Below are 21,223 nucleotides of genomic sequence, written 5' to 3'. Positions count from 1 at the left end.
AGAGCAAATTAAATGAACAGCGTCAGTCTTCTGTGTTCGTTACTCCCTCCTCTATCTATGTTGTGCCTTGCAAACTTATTCCGCCATTTCAATTAAATTCAATGTTTAATTGTTACACGAAAAATGCCGTGTGTGTAGCCAGTTACCCAGTTAGTTTTGGTGGCAGCGGCCCACAGCGGCCACTAACAACAGAGTTACTGTCGGAGTGGAGAGGAGCCCAGCCAGCAGCCAGCCAGGAAACTCGAGGCCATATATTTGATTTTAATAGCAGTATGCTGTAAGAATACGGTCCTGTTGAGTGATCAACAAATGACTGGGCCAGATGGACCGAGGAGTGTTTTCTGCTCAGATAAATTATGTGGTTATCATATGTGCAGGTGCTAGAGATATATATATAGAGGTCCTATTGCATTTCCTTTAGACTGCAATGCACCGCTGATCATTCACTGTTTGCCCTGTGCAGCTCTCACTATGCCCTTCACACATGTGTAGGACTTGAAATATCACGCGCCACGCGTTCTGTTGCTAGGCAAGCGAGCAGAGTACAGTGGGAGCATCTGAGGACACAGTTGTTGTTGTCGTGGCATCAAAGGGGGGGTCGTTAAGAGACGCGACAGGTGTTAGGGGTGACGGAGGACGCAGGCCGGTGATTGGTCAGGAGGGTGAGTGGCTAATGACCGGCGCCGGCCTGGCGGCAATAACATGGTCACGTGAGGCTGGGGGCCTGGGGGCGAGTAGCAAAGCGGGGGATGAGATAATTGATTGGGACTGATTGGTGCGGGGATAAAGGGCACAGCGTAATGGAGAGACGGGAGTCTTGGTTGGGATTGGAGCTGGAGTGGTTGGTGCCCGGGACAGAGACGGAGCAGTAGTGAGCAGGGATAGATATGATAAGGATAGAGAGAACACAGTGTACGGTAGAGTGGATAGAGAGAACACAGTGTACGGTTAGCAGTGGATAGAGAGAACACAGTGTACGGTAGCAGTGGATAGAGAGAACACAGTGTACGGTAGTAGTGGATAGAGAGAATACAGTGTACGGTAGAAACGGGGAGACATGGAGTGTTGTTAATGGCGGGTTGTGCATCGGAGCGAACGGAGAGACACGGAGCGATGATGAGGAGGAGGTGTGAACTCTATGCGTGAATAAACGAGACGAGAAAGACAACGAGAGTACGAATCCTACACATGGAACGACAAACACGTATGGCCCATTTGTTTATCCACTGCTGGATGAGGGTCTCTTCATGCCGTGCAAATCACGGGGTTTGTTAGATCATACTTCACCCGCGCTGGTCAGTGCTGGTTGATGAAGGTGGGGAGCCTGGATGTGGATGCATGGATGTACAGTACAACAATGGATTGATGCACTGCCGTCTGCCTCCCACAACATTATCTGTTCATCACATCTCTGGTATGTTTAATAGCCATTCTCTCTGTTTTTATTATGTACCGGGCAATGTAAATAGCAGTGCTTTTCATTATTACCTCCTATCTCACTTGTGTTGATATTTTTGCTCGTATTTTAAGTTTGGTTTTAAACTTTGCATTATTGCATAATGCTAGGTGCAATGCAAGGTTTCTCTGTCTGGCAAATCCTCATTTCTGTAGGTTAATGTGTTCTTGAAATGTGTTCTGTAAATACTTGCTTTTATGAAAATAAGACATTTATACTTCAGAGGCAGCTCCCACCCACTGGCGGAGCCAGTGGGGGGGGGTTGGCACGTGCCCCCCCCCCCCCCAATGATCCGATCGAAATTAGGGATTTCGATCAATGGGGTTTATTAGTAATAAATTGGCATTTTGCAACCCCCACTGCCACTGTGTAGCATATTATTACGTGCCAGAGATGATAGGACAATAGTCTGAGTCCATAATTGGCAATAAGTAATGGCAAAGCAGTTATAAGTGACTCAGAATTGTGCGCAGTTGCGTATACAGTACACGACTTCCCTGAAGGCATTCACCTTCAGCGAGCGTGTGCCGATCACACACGGTTCGAATTCGACCCTCGATCGATGGCTGCGCCATCGCCGCACACGCGTTGAATGAAAAGAAAGGGACAAGTCTTTACTTTCGAACAAATCGTATCATTTTTCATTACTGGAGGGATTGCCCCCCCTACCCGAAAATCCTGGCTCCGCCATTGCTCTCACCTGCTTATAAATAATGCACTACTATTGCTGGAAGGCACTGACTGTTAAGAAAATTATTGCGGGCTTGGGCAGGGAAAAAAAAACTTCACCCCAAGGGATGATGCCTGGTGGTCAAGACTAACAATGGAGCGGCAGTCATAGGAGAGAAACACACCCAAGAGGACGCCCACCATGGAGCGGGAGTGATGAAATCAGCCCATTGTATAATTGCTTAGTGGATTTCTGCATGGCGAGACCGTGAGAGATAGTGATGGCCTGGGGAGGACATTCATCCGGCAGTGGATTGAGCATCCATGACGACAATTGTGATAACTCGAAACCACATGTGTACCTTGCTTGCAGACCAAGTCCTCACTCGCTCCATGTCCCGAAGCAGGCACTGCCAGATGATCAAGCATTTCATGTTGGTGATGACGTGCTGCCACAGGGAGAAGTTGTCTTGATACACCTGGTCAATGCTGCATGGACGGAGAGACAAGATACCAATTTAATTTAAGATAAACCTTTTCTTAACTGGTCTGTAAAACAGAATCACAATTTAGATTTTTTTTATGCCTTTATATTACATGTACATTTCTAATATGTACATACATTAAACTTATTTCGCACCCTACATAGCCAACCGTGCTAATCGGAAGTGTCATCATATTAAAATACCTCCATTATACATTTACTACTTAAACTTAATATCATCTTTTTAATACATTTGATTGTTAGCAAGTAGGTAAGAAAACAAAAACCAGCACGTTGAGTTTCAGTTTATTTCATTTGTTACACAGATCATCCCGTTTAGCCAGTTGCCCGGCTAAATTTCAAGCGAGATCCGTGGTGGTGCTGGTGCGCGAGCACAGCAACAACAAAAAGACTATAAACGTCGACATCGCAGAGAAAGGGTACAGAAGGGTTCTGAAGGAATATTGTACCACTAACGAGGTATATTTTCGTGGCATCCTTATCAAAGTGAGCTGTGGGTGGTGTGGATGAAGCAGGTCCCACCAGTCCCACAGAAGAAAGCTGCTCAACGCTGTGCGAGACGGAGCGATGGCACCAGCCGTGTGCAGGCGCTTGATCGATTGGCCTAGCGGTATAGCACGACCGCCGCTTGTTGCAGAGGGTCGGGGGATCAAATCCAGCGGCCGCACTGGTCAATGCCGCTGCAGCAACCGTAAGACCTTCTACTTCTCATTGGACGTAAAAAATCCCGCAACGTCCTTCGCAAGAGCAGGCTATTGTATGCCAGCCTCACTTGTCCAAATTCAAAAATATACCGCAAGTTTCTCAATGAAGATTATACATAAAAAGTAACACCCCACCCCCAACACCTACTGGCAATTCACAGCAGGCGATCATTGGCACCAGTTTCTGGCTGTCTCTCAGCTTGTCTGTGGTTTTCATCCTAAAGGGCTAGACTGACTGAATGGACCCCACTCTCCAAAAACAACCCTTCTAAGGTTCTGATGTTATTTCGCACAACCGTGAGAGATGCAACGATGGACTGGGGAAGGCCTTGATCAAGCAGTGGATGGGTAATGGTTGACGAGGAAGATGATGATCCATAATAAAGGTTTTTTTTGTTCGTGTAATATAAATGTGTCATTAAACTTGCGACCATCCAACACAGCAAGGTTTGTCACGTAAACAAAAATTGCCCAGTTAGTTACTGCTTCAGCACATTGGTGTGTTGGAGAGTAAACCCGCAGCATTTACAATTCCAGTACTGTTATGTTTCGCCAGTGATTACAACCAGCTTCATCAGGCGATTAGCCAGAATTGTGAATAAGTTCTCCTGTTTCGGTGTTAAATATCGCAATGGTGATGTTATCACTGTGATCCTATCACTAATTGGTACGTTTTCTTTTACTGACAAACGTTACTAATTATCTGCGTCTGGTGGTGACGAATTTAACGACACATTTATATTTATGTGAATCTAATCCAAGAAACCTTTATTGTAGATAATATTGGTCACAAAATCCTATGTGTTAAACTCAAGATGACGATAGTGCTGTGTCAAATAGCGTGCAGGCTGTGCTCATGCTTACCAGCCAGCGATGTCCATGGCCTCCTTGTTGAGCGGTGACACAAGCAGGCACACAGACGGAGCGGTGATCTCTCCACCACCCGGAGCCACGACCCTCCAGCGCGTACGGTGGGAGTTGTTCTTCAAGAGGCACTGGTCGTTGGGATAGACCGTCACCTGTCCCAGGGGGAGGACAAACCAAGTCACACCCTGCTGCTACTGCGAAGTGCGGTAAGTTGGCAATCATAGCGCCATACCTTGCCATTCCAGAGCCGGGATATTTAGTCAATGAAATTGATTAATTGACGATGAATTGCAGTCAACTACTTTTCCTATGGTCGATTAAATGAGTGCCTTTGAAAAGCGTGGCCGCATCCACATCCTGCCTCCCGTACGCAGGAAACCCCTAACAAGACACGCCCAGTGTGACATGGCTGACGTTGATGCCAATGACATCACCATGCCTCGCAAATCACCTCCCGTCAAGCAGACTAAGCAAGCAACGAGTTGTGAATTTTTTTTTACAAAAAGGAAAGGTAAGCAAAATCACTCAAAGTAAGTAAATAAATGCAAATGAAGTATATAAGTTCAAATTGCATTAGTACATCAATTTCCAAGCTTGGGGAAAGGCAGCAAAACAACAGCAAAAACAGTCCCAGGCCATACCAAGAGAACACACAGACCCTTTCTGGCTACGCGATACGCGTCCGGTGCGTGCTCGCACCCCAACGCTCTTAACAATCCGACCGTGCACGAGACCCACCCCCCCCCCCCCCACTTGCCTGCTCGGTTTTATACTCGCACAGGGCAGTGAGTGGAATGAGCGTTTGGACCGGATTCTGCGGATCCCTGGGCTTCAACTGCACCACCGTCTTGGCTCGGTTCATCAGGTTCAACACGGTCCTGTTGTAATCTGCCAAAGCGTCTCTCTCGGCCTGTCGTAGGGGCACAACACACGAAGAAAGCCAAGTTCCACGGAGGCATGCCTGGCAGCGGGAGTTAAAGGCGGAGGTGACATGCAATTTTTGGATCCTGTGTGGCTTTGGCACGGAGACAAAGGGACAGGCAGTTTTTCTTTTTTTTTTCCAGTAGCACATTGCATCCAATTATAAAGACCAAGTGAGATCATAATAAGTATGGGTGTTCATACCATAACGAATGAACATCGTGTCCATGGGTTCTACTTTGCATGCCAGCATTCCAAGCGAATGATAAAGGCAGCATTATGCAATAAAATCAAGTTTTGTTGTTGAAATGTTTTATTTGATATGCAACTTAAAATCCTCATCTCAGCATTTAAGTTCGGTGCACAAGCTATGTTTTCTGTGGTGCTATGGAAATTGTATAATAAGATTGTATATTCCAAGTCTCTATCACTGGGATTCCAATAATAATATAGTGACAAATACTTGGATTATTCAAATAAAAGTGTTCATATAAGTTGAGTAAATTGCTTTGTTTTTAATAGGGAATTATTTACACTATGAGATCTCTTTTACCAGTGGCAAAATATAATGGTAGGTTTTTACCCTTTTAACTGGTACAAAACTGACACCTTTATTCAAGGCATCATGTTTGCAATGACCACAACACAAGTAGTCAATAAAGCAAACAAAAAGAAGCAACTCTGATAAGGATAATAATATGCACTGTCCTTGAAGTTGATTGGCCCACACCCGAGACGGCTTTCTTTAGAGCCTAGTCCCCATTGGTGTAGGGCCAGATGACACCAGAAGGCGTACAACATTTACCAGCCACTCCTGCCATCATGTGATACTAGTTTAAACGTCATTAACAATTTGTTTATGATTATAGCTCTCTATGATTGGACAGGATCTGTCACGTATAACTTATTTCAAATTAAAACGTATCCACTGCATAAAAAATGTATTTATATAGATAAATATATAGGGCTTAGAGATAACTTGATCCTGTTTGCGAGTAGGCTCGGTGTTTTTTGGACCAACGAATACATTTCAATTCATCCTATTGACTTACCAAATTACTTGACTTGAATAAAAAGTGAATGAGAAGCCACGTCTCTGAAGTAAACAAATAGGTAATTAATGTCTGCAAAGGGACATTACAATCTCTGTACAGAAATACTCACCATAGCAGACTTCAGAAGAATATCAAGTTTGTCCAGGTTTGTAGACTTGTCACACACATATTTCATTTTTATTGCTTCTTGCTGGCTCATCAGGTATTTATCAACCTCCTGGGCATCTTTAAAAAACTAAACAATAAAACACAAACACGCCACTTGAATTCCAAAAACACATACTTTGGCGTTTTGTATTCTGAAATGTTAAGCACATTGTCTACACTCGTGATGCATTGTTGTTGTTGTCGAAGCATTATGGATAAAAGCATATATAACTAGAATTCTGATCTGTGTCTTGTCTTATAAATAAAGGTATGTTTAGTCCATCGGCCTCTTGGCTTGCAAGGATAGGGCACCATAGTTAAAATGCAGTGCTCTTACCATTAACAATTGGTAAGCCGGCAGCATTTGTTTAACAAGCCTGACTGCTGACGAGACCCAGGCGGTTGCAACTGGTCCACAGTGTTTTTCCTTAATAAAACGCTTCTAGATAATATTGATCTGTAAATCAAATAGGCAATCGACTAAATATATATTTACATGTATGTGAAGACACAGAACAGAGGCCTGGTACAAGTTGCTTAAATAAACATGGTGTAGGCCAGTGTAAGATGAGAGCAATTTAAATTTGTGGAATTTGTAGGAGTGGTTGCTTAAAGCTGTTTGTGACCATAAACAAACGCAAGTAAAGGTGTGGCCGACGTGGAAACATACCTGAAAGTAGTTTGTGTTTTCTCTCAGGTGTATATCAATGCAGCGGACAAGTTGTAACATCCAGCTCCACTGTGTCTGCAGCGTTTGCATGTACGCCTTTCACATAGACAAAATCAGCATGTTAGCATCGTTCCGCCAGGCAGTACGGACTGTCAATTAACGTGAGCGTGGTGTCACAACAAAATACAGGAGAACTCTTCTCATCCGCGACCCTATGACCCATGTCTCCCATTCAGCGTGGAAACTGCCGGGTCTGCGAAAGATCCTGTTACCCGTGATGATATTCTTTCTATTATCCGCAATTGGCTTTCAATTTAACTGCAAATCTTTTATGACATAAGGAGTTCATCGGTAAATGTATCCTATCACCTACGATTGTACGCAATTTTTGACCACGGATGAACGGAGTTCATTTTTGCGCAGTAACACTGTGGATAATAAGATCCATTATGTTCCTTCCCACAAATCACCATGGATAAGAGGATGATTTTTGTTGTTATCAATCCCCAGGGGTCACCTCGATAGTCTCGGCTGCTGGGTGGTCTTTCAGGAGTTGCTCGCCAAGTTTCTGGATGCGGTCAATATCGGCCTCCTTTCTCTCCAAGTCCTTTTGCAGCTCCTACAGGAGGAACACAACATCCTCATCAGCCAGCTTCATCCCACTGCTGGATGAGGGTCTCCCAATGGTGTGCATCAGATGACCTGTTCCAAAATAATTGTGATGTCCACCAGTGATCCAGCACTTTTGAGCACAGATTATTGGATTGTGCTGAGATTATCGTGTGTGTGTGGGCGTGCGCGCATGTCACCGCCACTTAGTGGCAAATGGTGGCTGTTGTTGTTGTGTTGCATACCCACCTGCAGGGCTATGAGGTGACCTACGCAGAGTGAGTCGCTGAGCTACAGTGCGTGTGTGAATGTGTGTGCCTTTCCCTTGCGGGGTGCAGTGTGATGCAGTGGTCAACGCACTGCGCTACAAACTCGATGACCAGAGCTCGACTTCCGCTTACGTCAGTTGTGCTTATCTGAACAAGTCCTGGGCCTCCCCTTGGCCGGCTCAGCCCTAAGTACCCGGTGCAGTGCGTAAACATCACCACTGGGGGGAAGAGGCGGCTGGGCGTCGTTCTGGCAGCACCACTCCCTCATGCACCGTGCTGGCCTTCATAGATTGCTTGAAAATCGTGCTTGCCCCGACAGTCTGTGGCTATACCAGGCTATACGGTGATCTTTTCTTTGTCTTTTGATCCCATTGCAAGCGCCAGCTCTCTTTGGACGCTCCAGTCATGTGTAAAACTATTCAATAACAGAGTTGGCCAAACATCTCAAATGCGAAAACGCCCCTGGAAAAAAAAGTCCCGAGAATCTCCACTCTTTGCATGAACTGCGACCCCAGGTTTGCTCACCGCGTGCGCGTCCCGTTTGGCCGACATGTTGGTGTTGCGGTCGCTCCAGTCGAAGACGAGCTCCTTCTCCTCGCGCAGGTTCAGCCACTTGAGCTCCTCGGTAGCCTGCATCATGAAGCTGCGTAGATCCTTCATGTGCTGGATGTGTCTTCCAGAGGATTCCTGTTTCACACAATCATCATCATCCTCAAAGGCCCACTGAGCTATGTAGCTCTTTTTCTGAAGCGACCTCCCATCATAAATGATAGCTCAAAGAAGCGGCTTTATCAGACGGAAATTTATAGCAGCCAAATACTCTGAGTCACGTTGACTCCAAATGTGGAGGGGAAAACCGGAGGACCCTGACAAAAATCCACAAAAAAACTCAAAATATACAGCAGACGTCAGGGTAGGGATCGAACCCACAACCTCCTGCATAGCAGGTGAGGGAGTTAACATCTCGCCACCGCTGCGCCCCCCATCATGGGAAGTCCTTCATCCAGCAGCAGATTGACAAATGGTAACACCTAATTTAATGATTATAAGATAATCCACTTTATATATACAGTATATGCAATGACCTGTGCACCACAGATATGCGCTATGCAAAATGTCAAATCAAATAACATGTCCCCGTACACTTATTCGCTGTGCAGTACTAGGCTTTAATCATTGTGATCAACAGCCATGATCAATCCACTGCTAGGTGAAGGCTAACCCCCAAGCTATCGTCATCCATTGCGATCCTGCGACAGAACAATTTGCCGAGCAACCCTGCACGATCTGGAGTCAACACTCCATCTCCGTGGTTTTACATCCCCTTGGATGCGTTACCTCCCGAGAGGAAGGGGAGAGTAAAGTATAGCCAGCTGTCCTTTGCCAATGATGAGAAACTTTTGACGGTAGAGAAGGCTTGTTGTGTTATTTGTGGAATGTGTTCATGGTTAAGGATTTAACGTACTTCACAAACGCAACAACAGAACTGTAGAGAAATAATGTACGTATGTATGCATTTTTAACAGCTATTTTACCTGTAGTATTTAAAATTAGGACCAGATTGTAGTGTATTATTTTAATGTTTTTTTATTTACTTTCCATAAAATAAACAAAAAATTGTAAGCTGCATACCTATGAAAGCTGAATAACACTCTATGGTTCTTTCGGTAAAGTCACATAGAAATAAAATAAATTAAATAACAGAATACGACGTTTCGATTGCAACACAAGCAGTCGTCATCAGGTAGAACTTAGCTAAATTTGAGAGAGAGCCAAAACACAGACACGGGGACACAAACAGACACACAAGCAGAAAGAGACAACACAGAGACACACAGAGAGAGACACACAACATAGACACACAGAGACCCAACGTCTCTGTGCCGAGGCCTTAAATAGAGATAGAGGGGGGGGGGGGGCAAAGAGAGAGGTGGGTCTGCTGGAGCAGAGAAATTAGCATCTCAATGAGAGAGCTGTGTGGACGGCCGTGTGGACGGCCAGGGGACAGAAAGACCCAGCATTTAATCTATTTTCTTTCTACGTGACTTTACCGAAAGAACCAAAGAGTAATTCCTGCAGTCACGAAAGCTTCAAATAAAGTCTGAATAACACTATTAACACTCATTATGTCTTATTATTGCTATCCCGTTATAATAAGGGTTATTATACGCTAAAAATGGCATTCATTGGCTTTGTCAGACACTTAGACACAATTTTTTTTAAATGTCCACTAAACTAAAACTTAACACGAGCAGTTATAAATTACATCACTCTTTTAAGCTGGCAATTACCAATAGTTTCCCACAATTATTGATCAACACATCATCATCGGCCTTGGTCAACCCACTGCCGGATGAGGGCATCGCTAAGCCACCGCCATCTCTCAGGATCCTAGAATGTAATCATCCACCCGATACCTAACATACACACGAGGTGACTCCGTCACTCCATCTCCTCGGAGGATGTCTTCTGAATGCATTCCATTTCATAGTTTACTGAACTTTCTTACCCACCCCTACTAAACATCTGTGAAAAAAGCTTTATAGCCCATTGGATTTATCCATGATAAATAAAGATTCCGATTCTGGCTGACATTCTGTCATTACTTTTGACCGTCTCACATCATCGCTTGCAGCGACTTTTCCTGACCAAGCCCACTTGCCTTCTTAATAGTTTGAACGTTCTCTAATCCACTCGTTCCTCTTTCTGCCTCTCAATGTAATTTCAATCACGATCTGCATCTCCCCATTGCTTGTTCATGCACTCTTCAGTTTTTGTTCCCATTGTCCATGTATTTTTGTTCGGCACATACATCATACCTGTCATTAAAATACTAACCTCCTGTTGTGTTATTTTAGGCATTGACAATGACTCAAAAGTAGCAGTTGCTTTAAATTACATAACAACCACACAAAATCAGCCCATTAGCTCGCGAAACAATAAGTAACTCGAGTACAAAGGGCAAGGTATAAATGTGACTTACCAGTAAGTTATGGTATTTTGAGTTGAGCTTCAGCAAAAGGTCACAATATTCATCCCTCATTTCTGGTGGCATGTTAGACTGAAATAATAAATCAGACACAGAAATTAAAGGTTGTAAATCATTCCAGCAGAGGACTTCAAAGGGGGTGTTTGTTAATTTGAAAATGACCATTGTAAGGTTGTAGGCTGATGTTATTTATTATCTAGTTTGTAAAAACCGCAATAAAGTATTGATGTTACATAAGGAGTGATTTAATTTTAGATGATTCTTATTAATTGTATTAATGTAACAGCCGTTACATAGTGGAGGATGCCAGTCACATTTCTAGCACATGCTATAAACAACAATGTGTTCATTCTCTGCGGTTGCAATGTTCTCTTTCAGACGCAATGCGTGCCAGCCCTAACAAAGTGGCGCTCGTGCATGCCCTGTGTTAGAATGCCTCTTGTTCTTGTTGCAATCCATAAATAATACCACGGACTAAAATGCACGCCAAAAAGAAGGAATGCATTGGGACGGGTGATTGAGGCGCATTCGAGCTATTGTAGTGAAGAGGAGTCTGAGACTGGTTACGCACTTGTTTCTTCAACCCACAGCCACACTCGTTCCTAAAACCAACCCCGAACACGCGTCTCACAGCCCCTTTTAAACCCTCCATCTCCACCCTCGTTCCCAATACACAGCTCCGTCTGGCACACCGAGTCCGTGTGACCCCCGTCTCGTCTATTACCTGTGCGTGTGATTGGTGTGCTATGCTGAGTGCGAGTGCGTGAGGATGGCTCGCAGATCCCCTACATCAGTACTAAATACAAATGTAACCATGGACATAGATGAAGGGTTTATAGTTTTATGTACATAATTATGTACGCCAAAAAAAGAATTATACTGCTTTGCAGTTTATTGTTAAAATATTTGGACTTTGGAGCATAAAGACCGCTGAGATGCAAACGCTGCAGACACAAGCATTTATTTTCTGAATGCGTTTTTCAAAGTGTGCATTTCTGTCCACATCGGTAATGACTTTGCACTGCGAGGTCACCTCTGTGAATGGGCATGGAACTACAGTACATTTACAATGATGTGCATTACAAGAGTGGCATAAAAAAAAGCCTTAATGTGAAGTATATGTCAAGATGCTAGTTTAAACCCTTGCCTCAGATGGCAGCTCATAAGATTAAAATGAATTAAGGATGTTAACTATTTAACTATGATGTTACATATTTACATTATGGATTAAGGTGAATATAAAAGCCGTAGTTCTAGCAATTTCTTGATTGTGCCTTTGCTGGCAGAAGGGCCTCCACTTGAGGGATCTATTGAGAGCACCTCTTGATGGTAAGTTGGCGTAATTTGACATGCAACATTCGGGTCACTTGTAATACTGAACCAATTGATCGGAATACGTTTTTCAAGCATTTTCTTTTGGTTCAGGACCATCCTAAGAGTAGTGAGAGAAACACCTCTAGCCATCCCATGCGGCTCATTTTTTTCTGTTTCAGGCAATCTACTTAATGATTAACCCCGTTTTTTGCAAAGTGTGTATGACAACAACAAAAACTCATGAGCCATTACTTCCTTAGATAATGATTTAGGAAATTACCTCCAGCTCGTTTGCCCTGTCCACCTGGCTTCCCAAGCCAGCAATAGCAGTCTGCATGGTCTGAAAGTTTTTTTGCTGCGACTCAACGCTGTTCATATCGCTAGCGCACACCATGCGGCTCAAGTGGTCCTGAAAGCATCGCACAGCATTCAATGTCAACGACAACGCATTGTACAGACTGTCAGATGTATGTACATATGATGAACTTCTTCCGCACCGTACATAGCCAACCATGCTAATCGGAGGTGTGGGGGGGGACAAAATGCTAAACACAAAAGGAAGTTCTAAAGAAATTAGTTTTAAACCTAGATTTAAAAGTGCATAGCTCCAGTGGCTTCCAAATATCGGAGACAGCCGCAGAAGCGCATCTGAAAACGCACGATGCTGTGGCCGTCTTTGTTTGACGGATGGCTAAAAGCTGCCGCTGCTGTGATAATGACCGGAGTTCGCGTGATGGTTTATGCTCCTTGACGAGAAAATCAAATCCCCAATTGCCTGCACTTATAATTTTAGTGCACAAGCTGCTCGTTGATGGCGGCTGTGATTGCAACACTCTCAACAGTAAAAAGCCCTTGGCTTCTATTCCCGCCCGCGCTGCAAATGACACCAAAAGAAAAATGCGACACATTTGACGCTCGGCACGTTCAGGCGGACACGTGTGCGCTAGCTGCACCCCCCCAGCCCCCACATTGCGATCGCATATAGGGTGTAGAGAGCGAGCTGGGTCTGGACATGCAGGTATTACAACGCTTGGCATTTATCTTATGCAAAGCACTCTGCAAACAAAAGTTAATTGTCTCTTATTCTTGGTTCTTTCGGAACGTCGTGATCATTTTTTTGTTTAATTTTTATAATTTTATTATTTCCCTTCTACGTGACTTTACCGAAAGAACCAAGAATATGAATCCCTGCAGTCACGAAAGCTTTAAATCGAAATTTAATTGTCTCTGTTGACATTGTTGAAAGCGCCTATAAAGTACACACATTATGCACACAGCAATGCATTCCAAGGCAATGTACAGTGCTTCTGCGACAAGCAAATATATAGTGAGTAATGTACAAAAGCATATTTGTGTGTTAGTAACGTACTGCCCTTGGGTCACCTCCACCCCCATTACATTGGTCAAAGGGGCTGTTTGACTATACTTCACCAGAATGGTCAGTACAAGTTGGTAAAGGGGGTGCCCGGGTCCTGCTACATCAAGATGTTTGGCTAATTTCATTAATGAGCATTTGGCATGTGGTAGGAAACCGGAGTATTCGGAGAAAATCCACACATAGGATGGACCGATGCTCAGCTCCACACAAATAGATTCAATCTCTTGCTATACTGACATCTCCTGGGCCCCTCCTTGGCCTAAACCAATACCTGGTATTCCCGGGCGACCCTCACATCCAAACACTCACCAGGATCAACTGTGAATAATTCTCAAAAAAATCCGCCAAGATCTGGCTCATTTCCGAGTGCTCCGATTGGTGTGCGATGTTGATGACGGCGGGTGGGTTGTGTGGGTTGTGTGGATTCTTTTGTGTTTTTTTCAGTCTGTTTAAATGGAACCAACCTCCTTGCTGTTCACCCAGCTGAGGAGGTCCTTAATGGAGCGGAGGTGACCCGCAGCCTCCTGGCTGGAGACCGCGCTCACGCCGTTGTAATGCTTGCCCTTGCCCGACGCTTGGCTCAGACCCAGATTCTGAAATTGCTCCTGCACGACTTGGCTGTTGCGCACGACCACGTGCTCCTCGCAGCCAGAAAACTGAAGCTGCTGCCCGCCCAGCCCTGGCTGCACATTGCACTGGGGGCACGTGAAGGACTGCTGGCCTGAGAAATTCTGCTGAAACTTGCTCGTTTGCACCCCGCCGTCAGGGAGCTGATTGAGCGAGGCCCGGTACTGCCCCATCACCTGGAGCTCGTCTTGCAGCTGTACGAGCCTGGAATTCCAAAAGAGAGAGGAGCGATGCGAGTCAAGCAGCAGCAGCAGTAGGAGCAAATCCTCGTACAACTGCAGTGCAAAGGTATTGTCGGTTGTGCTCAGAATCAAAATATGCATTCATACTGCAAGAATCCATAAGCTATGAAGATATTTGATCACAGATGTCCAGTAGGTCAGAACGTTACAACACGATCGGAATGCAAAGTATAGAAAAGGTAAACAAATCACTTTGCTTTTCTGTCTTGCCCAAGTTTGTTATTTAGGGTTGAAAATCGTCAGGACTTGATATACTTTTGCAATTTGCACTTAGATACTCTTATCTATTTTACGTATTTATATTTAATTATTTGATTACCTTTTCTATACTTTGCACTCCAATCGTGTTTTCGTATTGTTTGTTGTAACTTTCTGACCCACCCCCACTGGACAGCTGTGAAAAAGAGCTTAATAGCTCATCGGATTTATCCAGGATAAATCATGATTCCGATTCTGTTTGCGGGGTGCACCCTGTGTTGTTTGGAGCGATATCTGAGCGAAATGTCAGACATCGTGGCGGCGAACAAAACGTGACATATTTGCCAAATAATTTCCCCAACTTTATTTCCCAAATGGGCTCCCGGCACGTTGAGCGAAACGTCGGACATCATTCCGAGCAGCACGCAGTGCGACCAATAAACACATCGGAGAGCTATATCCACGCACCGTTGCTCTGGGCGAATGCACGAATAAACAGGAGGCAGTTGAGGGGTGAAGTATAACAATCGTGAAGCGTAAAATGCACATGCAGCAATCACGAATTTTTTTTTACGATATCAATTATTTACATCACCTAATCATTTGCTGTTGGCAGGGCAATAAAATATGCACTGTATGGAAGTGAAATTAGTGGACATCAATTACAGTTTGCTTGTGTTCTCACTGTTATGAAACGGATTATAATTTACAGCCCTTTGTCAATCCACTGCTGGATGAAGACCTACCGACACCACCTCGATCATGGAAGTTGTTTGATCATATTCTACCACGCTAGTTTAATTGGTAGTTTATCTTATCTGGCTTGCAAGTACAATATTTAAAACACACAGCGCATAGCTGAACATAATTTATAGTTCCAGACCACTTAGCAAATTTATTCAACACAAGTGCCTAGGGAAATTGATTTTGATTCCGTATACATGCGTGCAGTGAATAGTTGTGGTGCACAAACCATTCCATACATTCAGATAATCGTGAAACAATTCACGGTTTATTTGTCAATCCACTGCTGGATGAAGGGCTCCGCAGTTTTTTGACCTCCGCATTCTTTGAGGCAGTGATGGTTGGTCAAGAGCCTCAGAGACCATTGTAGATAAATACGCCAGCCACGACTGAGAATCAATCTTATGTCACCAGGTTCACGGCACAAGTGTGCTGACCACTGCGCCCCCTGCTCTACCCCCAACAGAACCATACAAACCGAGAGTAATCCATCATCACAGGAGCGAACTGCACGTTATATAAAGGCAGGCATCATCTTACACGTACAGTACACTAAATTGCCTGCGCAATAATAATCCAAGCTGTCGCGCAGGCCGTTATATAATTGGTCGTCCAATTATATATAGAAATGGTAATTTCCTTTCTATTTAGTTCACCCCAGAGCCTTGCCCTCGAGCAGACACTGTCGTTAAAAATTTAAAATAATAATAACGCCACCGAGTTGGCAGTGTCTCAGGGATGCCAGGCTGGTGGCGTAAGGCCGCGCTGCATGTACCTGTTGTACAGGGCGTTGGAGTCAGGGTTCCGCGTATCGTAGAGCTGGATCTTTTCCGAGAGCCACTTGAGCTGGCGCTGTGCCTGCATCAGGTATTCGTCAGTCTCGGTGATGTGCCATGGCTGGTGACCTGTGTCCATGCGTCGCAGATCCTGTCGGGGGAAAATGAACATTTTTGTGAGACCACAGTATCCTGATCCCTTGAGTTCTCACCCGATTAAACCGTAAAAATTACAAGTCAAGGTGAAATAAATGAATGAGAAGTGTATGTATGTTGAACTTCTTTCGCACCGTACGTAGCCAACCGCACGTTGGTTTTACGTTAGCTTTTTTTTTTATCACAGTTGTCGAGCGCAGGGCCCAAATGCCCTAAAATGCCAAGTGGCACAGAAACGAAGAGCGCTATGAAGGTTGCAATAGATAAAGAGTTCATGCGTTTCTTAAAGCGAGCAAGGTTATTACAGGGCCTTGGGGGAACACCTGAGACGACGGGAGGGAATTCAAAGTTGAGCAGTGCGAGGGAAGAAGCGGAGAGAAGTGTTTTAATCTGCAGTGTGGCGACTGTGAACAACAACCGTGAATGAGAGGAACAAAGTCAGTCTGGTAGATCGTGCCCTTCACAGGCATAGCAGCCATGGTCAGAGTGAAAGAAGAGTAATAAGGGCGGTGACTGACCACTGATGAGTAAGTGACTGGAGTGACTCGGCAAATGCTGGTTCATCAGTCAACCCAATAACAAACGTTAACAAATTAGGTATACAGATAGTTCCCGAGTTACGATGGTCCGACTTACGATATTTCGATTTTACGATGGTGATAGCGATACGACAAAATTGTAAAATATTTTTAATTTGCGCAGCAGGCAAACGCAGCAGCGTACGAGGTACGATACTGTACGTTGGGACACTGCCGGGATGTACGCATCTCCCGCCTTGTGTGGTGATGCCTCACTCTCAATGCATGTTAAAAGTTTTTATAGCAGATAGGATTGTTTCCTGAAAAAACTTTCTATTAAATTGCAGTTCTTATAGGTCGGTTAAGAATTTACCTTGTTTTTTTACTTTACATTTTAATGTGCAATACAATATTGTAATGAATAAATACATACAGTATATAGTTTATACAGTACGGTACGGTAAATTGCTGTTTTGCTAAATTATCACCATTCTTTAAGACTCCTGGGTAGGCTAAGCTATCTTCGACTTATGATATTTTTGACTTACGATGGGGTCGTTGTAACGCATCTCCATCGTAAGTAGAGGACTACCTGTATAAGATGAATGCAATACTCTGCCTATGACTCACTGTCTCTATCTCTATAAAATAAATGGCCGTTTCTCCACAGCGTCTTGAGATGGGATCACATTTAGACATTATATAAATCCAATTTGCATTGGATTGTTTAAAAAATACAATTACTAACGGTTAACACATTATTAATCATTACAAACTATGATCGCAATGTGTGCTAAAGCCACACGAATGTGTTACGTCATATATTGCAACAGAGATGTTTCCCATGCACAAAAACACCCAATATCAACAGTTCGTCTATTTTGAGTCAATCCCATGTTAAGAATGGAAAAAAAGGATTCACAAAGAGTGACGACCTTGTTTTCACACCCACAATGTGGGCGAGGAAGTACTGTACTATGAAAGGGCATCAAAACCACAGGTACTGCATCACGTACGTACGTCCGTACGTTGAACTTCTTTCGCACCGAACGTAGCCAACCGTGCTAATCGGAGGTGCTCGGGGAAGGACATCAAACTAAACGCAGTTCCTTTATTCAAAACCAGGTGAGAGCCCTTGAAGACTAGCTCTTCGTGTATAATAAATACAACACGGTTGTGACAGGAAATCAAGACACAGGTGTGTAGGGCCGAAATATTAGACGCCAACATCCGCGTTATCAAAAGGGTAAAGGCCAGTGCCGGATGAAGCTAATGCAGGGCCTGTAGCATATGTTATAAAGGGGCCCTAAATAAAAAAAACACGTAAATATTAAAACACATACATTTTTTACTTGCACAGTAAATTGTAATTTTTCATTTGCTATACAGCCAGATAATACGACAAATCGCTAACCTTCATTCATAAAAGTTGAAGGCAGTATAGTACTATAGTACTATAGTAATAGAGCAAGTGCAGAATCACTGAACTGGAATTGATAGCTTGAAAGCATTTAGCGCGGGGCCCTTGAAAGTGCGGGCCCGTAGCATATGTATCTGGATAAAACATAGCGTGGTACGAGGATAATCCGACTTCTGGTAAAGGTCACGTTTACGATTATCTCTGTTCTGATGAGGCCCAACAGTCATACATATTAAGGTGTATGCATGATCACAGAGATAAAAAAAAAATCAACACATTAATCCGTATCGGGATAAAACATAGCGTGGACACAGGCCCATGCTGCTGCATGACGCGATTCGTCCATGTGCACTGTTCACCCCCCCCCCCCCCCCAATGTTTTGATTTATGATGGCACTGTACACAGCCCGCACTACTACTACAATATCGACGTGAGTCGTGACAGGTGTGCGTTAGCACAGGGCGACTCGGGAAGGGCAGGTGCAGACTTGAAATATGTCAATCGTCCCGTGCGGGAGCTTACAGCCTGCAGGTTGGTGTCAAGCCTCTTCAGCAGCTCCTCAAACTTGGAGAATTCCATTTGAAAGTTGACGGGGAGACCGGAACCCTTGGGTAGGCTTCCTTTGGACCTGCGCAGAAATGGCCACACCGCACGCTCGCTGCATCATCCATCACGCGGCTACGGTTACATTCGTCCGTGCCGAGGGCTCGCTAAATGCATAATGAACTTCTTTCGCGCCGTACGTAGCCAACCGTGCTGATCGGAGATGTGGGGGGGGGGGGTACGCTCTCTAGAAAAATATAGCAGCCAAAAATATGTCAAACTTCCTTCGACTTAAGTTTTGGTAACTGAGGAAGTAGTTTACTAAAAGTGGTTGCACGGATACTGTACAAGTGTAATGTTTCAAATAAACATGTACAGGATGAAGAATGTATGAGCAAAACTATTCTTGAGAGCATATGTTCTAGCTTGGCTTCTTAACTAATTAATTATATCAAGCGGCACAATTAAACGTCGCATTAATCGCAACCTCAAAAACACAGCACCACGCGCACTCACTGCGATTCTCGGCGTAATGCAAATCCGCGAAGGCTTTTTGCGCAAACCACAAACACGCACAAGTCAAGCCACTGCCGCCAACATCAACTCAATACTGCCATGGACACCATCGCCAACATCAACTCAATACTGCCATGAACACCATCGCCAACATCAACTCAATACTGCCATGAACACCATCGCCAACATCAACTCAATCCTGCCATGACCACCATCGCCAACATCAACTCAATACTGCCATGACCACCATCGCCAACATCAACTCAATACTGCCATGAACACCATCGCCAACATCAACTCAATACTGCCATGAACACCATCGCCAACATCAACTCAATACTGCCATGAACACCATCGCCAACATCAACTCAATACTGCCATGAACGCCATCGCCAATCCGCCCGGCAGCCGTCACCACCCTCACCTGGCGGTGTTCGTGCTGCTGCTGTAGTTGGCCAAGTGGAGGCTGCCGCCCTTGCCGGCGTAGCGGGGGAAGTCTCCGTCGTAGGCGCCGAACTGGTTCCCTTGAGGCGGGAGCCCCATCTCCACAGGGTGCTGTTGCATGAGGGCGGTCGTTCGAAGCACTCTGGCCGAGCAGGACGGATCGGAGCGCAGCGGTAGGACCTACCGGGTGACTGAACAGGGCACGGAAGGTGGGTGGGGGTGACGTCACAAACGCTGATGATCTGTGGTGGTGATGGTGGTGGTGATGATGATGATGATTAACAACAGAAATGTCCGGTCAAAAAACGGCAGAGTTGGCCTACTGCTGCTGCGGGTGCAGGAAGAGGCTCGCGTCGTCAAGCCCGAGACACAGGGAAGGGGTAGGGCGAGGTGGCCCCTGAAAGTTCGCAGACAACCTGACACCCACCGGCGATAGCCTTTCACGCGTCAAACTCCACCCCAGCCACGGGTGGTGGTTCACAAAGCCACCTCCCCTCCCCCCGCCCGCCACGGCGGACGGGTGAGTGAGTGGGTGGGTGGCTCGAACCGTCCCGACAAGTTCTCTCTTGCCGCCTCGAGGCACCCCACGTCTCCCTCCTTGCACCCTCCTCCTTGACCCCCCCCCCACACAGAGAGAGACAGGGCGGCAACCGGGCTCGTTATTTGAAGACACTTTCAACAATGTTTTGAATTGCAGTCGGACATGTTTATCGCGACTGTACACGATACGAGGAGAGGTGGTGGCTGCGAAGGAACATTGATGTTGGTGTAGGTTTGAGGTTCACTTTGTCGGTGCTAAAAAAAATTGCCAACAACATTTTGTCTTGGCTGCTGCTAAGTCAACCACAGATTCCTTTGCTTTCACGTCATGGTTCACTCGCCTCTCGCCACCACCCCCTCGGGCGAGGCGCGGATCATGGGCGAATGAAATAATATTCTGCGAATGGCATAATGAGACCTTAAAAACACAGCCCCGTAAATTGCACCTAGTCATGCACTTACATGCAATTAGGTGATGGCGCATAGCAAAGGTAATTATATTGTGGCGGAGTTAGCGCAGCGGTCCGCGCACTCTATGATCAACCCGACCACCTGAGTTGAATTCCTGACCATGGCTAAAATCGGTGGCGTGTAACACGTAAACCATGGGTCCCTCACCAACCCGCACTGACCAACGTGGTGAACTATGGCTAAGCAAAGCCCATGACCTACATACTGTGGAGCAGTCTTTAATCCAAGAGTGGATGTGTCATAAACCTTCTTTGCCTAAATGAGAACACTTAAAAGCCTCTACCTAAACAAGTACGCTCACACTCTTTGTATTGACTACAGTACATGTGTGTATGTTTTAGTGGGGAGCGGTAGTGGATTGGTTAGCGCGCCGGTGTAAAAGGCTAAAATAACCCCTGCCCCGATTAAACCCGGGTATAGTTTGGCCCAGGCCAGAGTATACCCGGGGGGATAAAGTGTCCTAGGCTAAACTAT

General features: G+C 45.1%; 1 protein-coding gene across 4 annotated transcripts in view; it reads right to left on the bottom strand.

Moving 5' to 3' along the window:
* Nucleotides 1-20,290, bottom strand: part of LOC144935784 (plectin-like) — a 38,981-nt gene extending 18,691 nt beyond the window's left edge. Inside the window, exons 1-14 of one of the 4 annotated variants that reach the window (XM_078862529.1) lie at nucleotides 20,166-20,290; nucleotides 19,719-19,929; nucleotides 18,758-18,863; nucleotides 16,140-16,291; nucleotides 14,018-14,384; nucleotides 12,456-12,584; nucleotides 10,856-10,933; nucleotides 8,398-8,559; nucleotides 7,512-7,613; nucleotides 6,995-7,090; nucleotides 6,287-6,412; nucleotides 4,959-5,111; nucleotides 4,199-4,353; nucleotides 2,488-2,614 (exon numbers count right to left, since the gene is read on the bottom strand). In XM_078862529.1, the coding sequence (XP_078718655.1) occupies nucleotides 2,488-2,614; nucleotides 4,199-4,353; nucleotides 4,959-5,111; nucleotides 6,287-6,412; nucleotides 6,995-7,090; nucleotides 7,512-7,613; nucleotides 8,398-8,559; nucleotides 10,856-10,933; nucleotides 12,456-12,584; nucleotides 14,018-14,384; nucleotides 16,140-16,291; nucleotides 18,758-18,863; nucleotides 19,719-19,858 (1,893 nt within the window). In that variant the 5' untranslated portion in view covers nucleotides 19,859-19,929; nucleotides 20,166-20,290. Of the gene's footprint in view, nucleotides 1-2,487; nucleotides 2,615-4,198; nucleotides 4,354-4,958; nucleotides 5,112-6,286; nucleotides 6,413-6,994; nucleotides 7,091-7,511; nucleotides 7,614-8,397; nucleotides 8,560-10,855; nucleotides 10,934-12,455; nucleotides 12,585-14,017; nucleotides 14,385-16,139; nucleotides 16,292-18,757; nucleotides 18,864-19,718 lie in introns of all 4 variants that reach the window. The other 3 variants (XM_078862528.1, XM_078862527.1, XM_078862530.1) reach the window with 3 other exon arrangements.
* Nucleotides 20,291-21,223: the final 933 nt, after the last annotated feature.

The sequence above is a fragment of the Lampetra fluviatilis genome, chromosome 14 (assembly GCF_964198595.1).
Source record: "Lampetra fluviatilis chromosome 14, kcLamFluv1.1, whole genome shotgun sequence".
In the NCBI taxonomy this organism is placed as follows: Eukaryota; Metazoa; Chordata; class Hyperoartia; order Petromyzontiformes; family Petromyzontidae; genus Lampetra; species Lampetra fluviatilis.
Note: the sequence above shows the minus strand (reverse complement) of the source record. Positions and strands in the feature narration are given on the sequence as shown.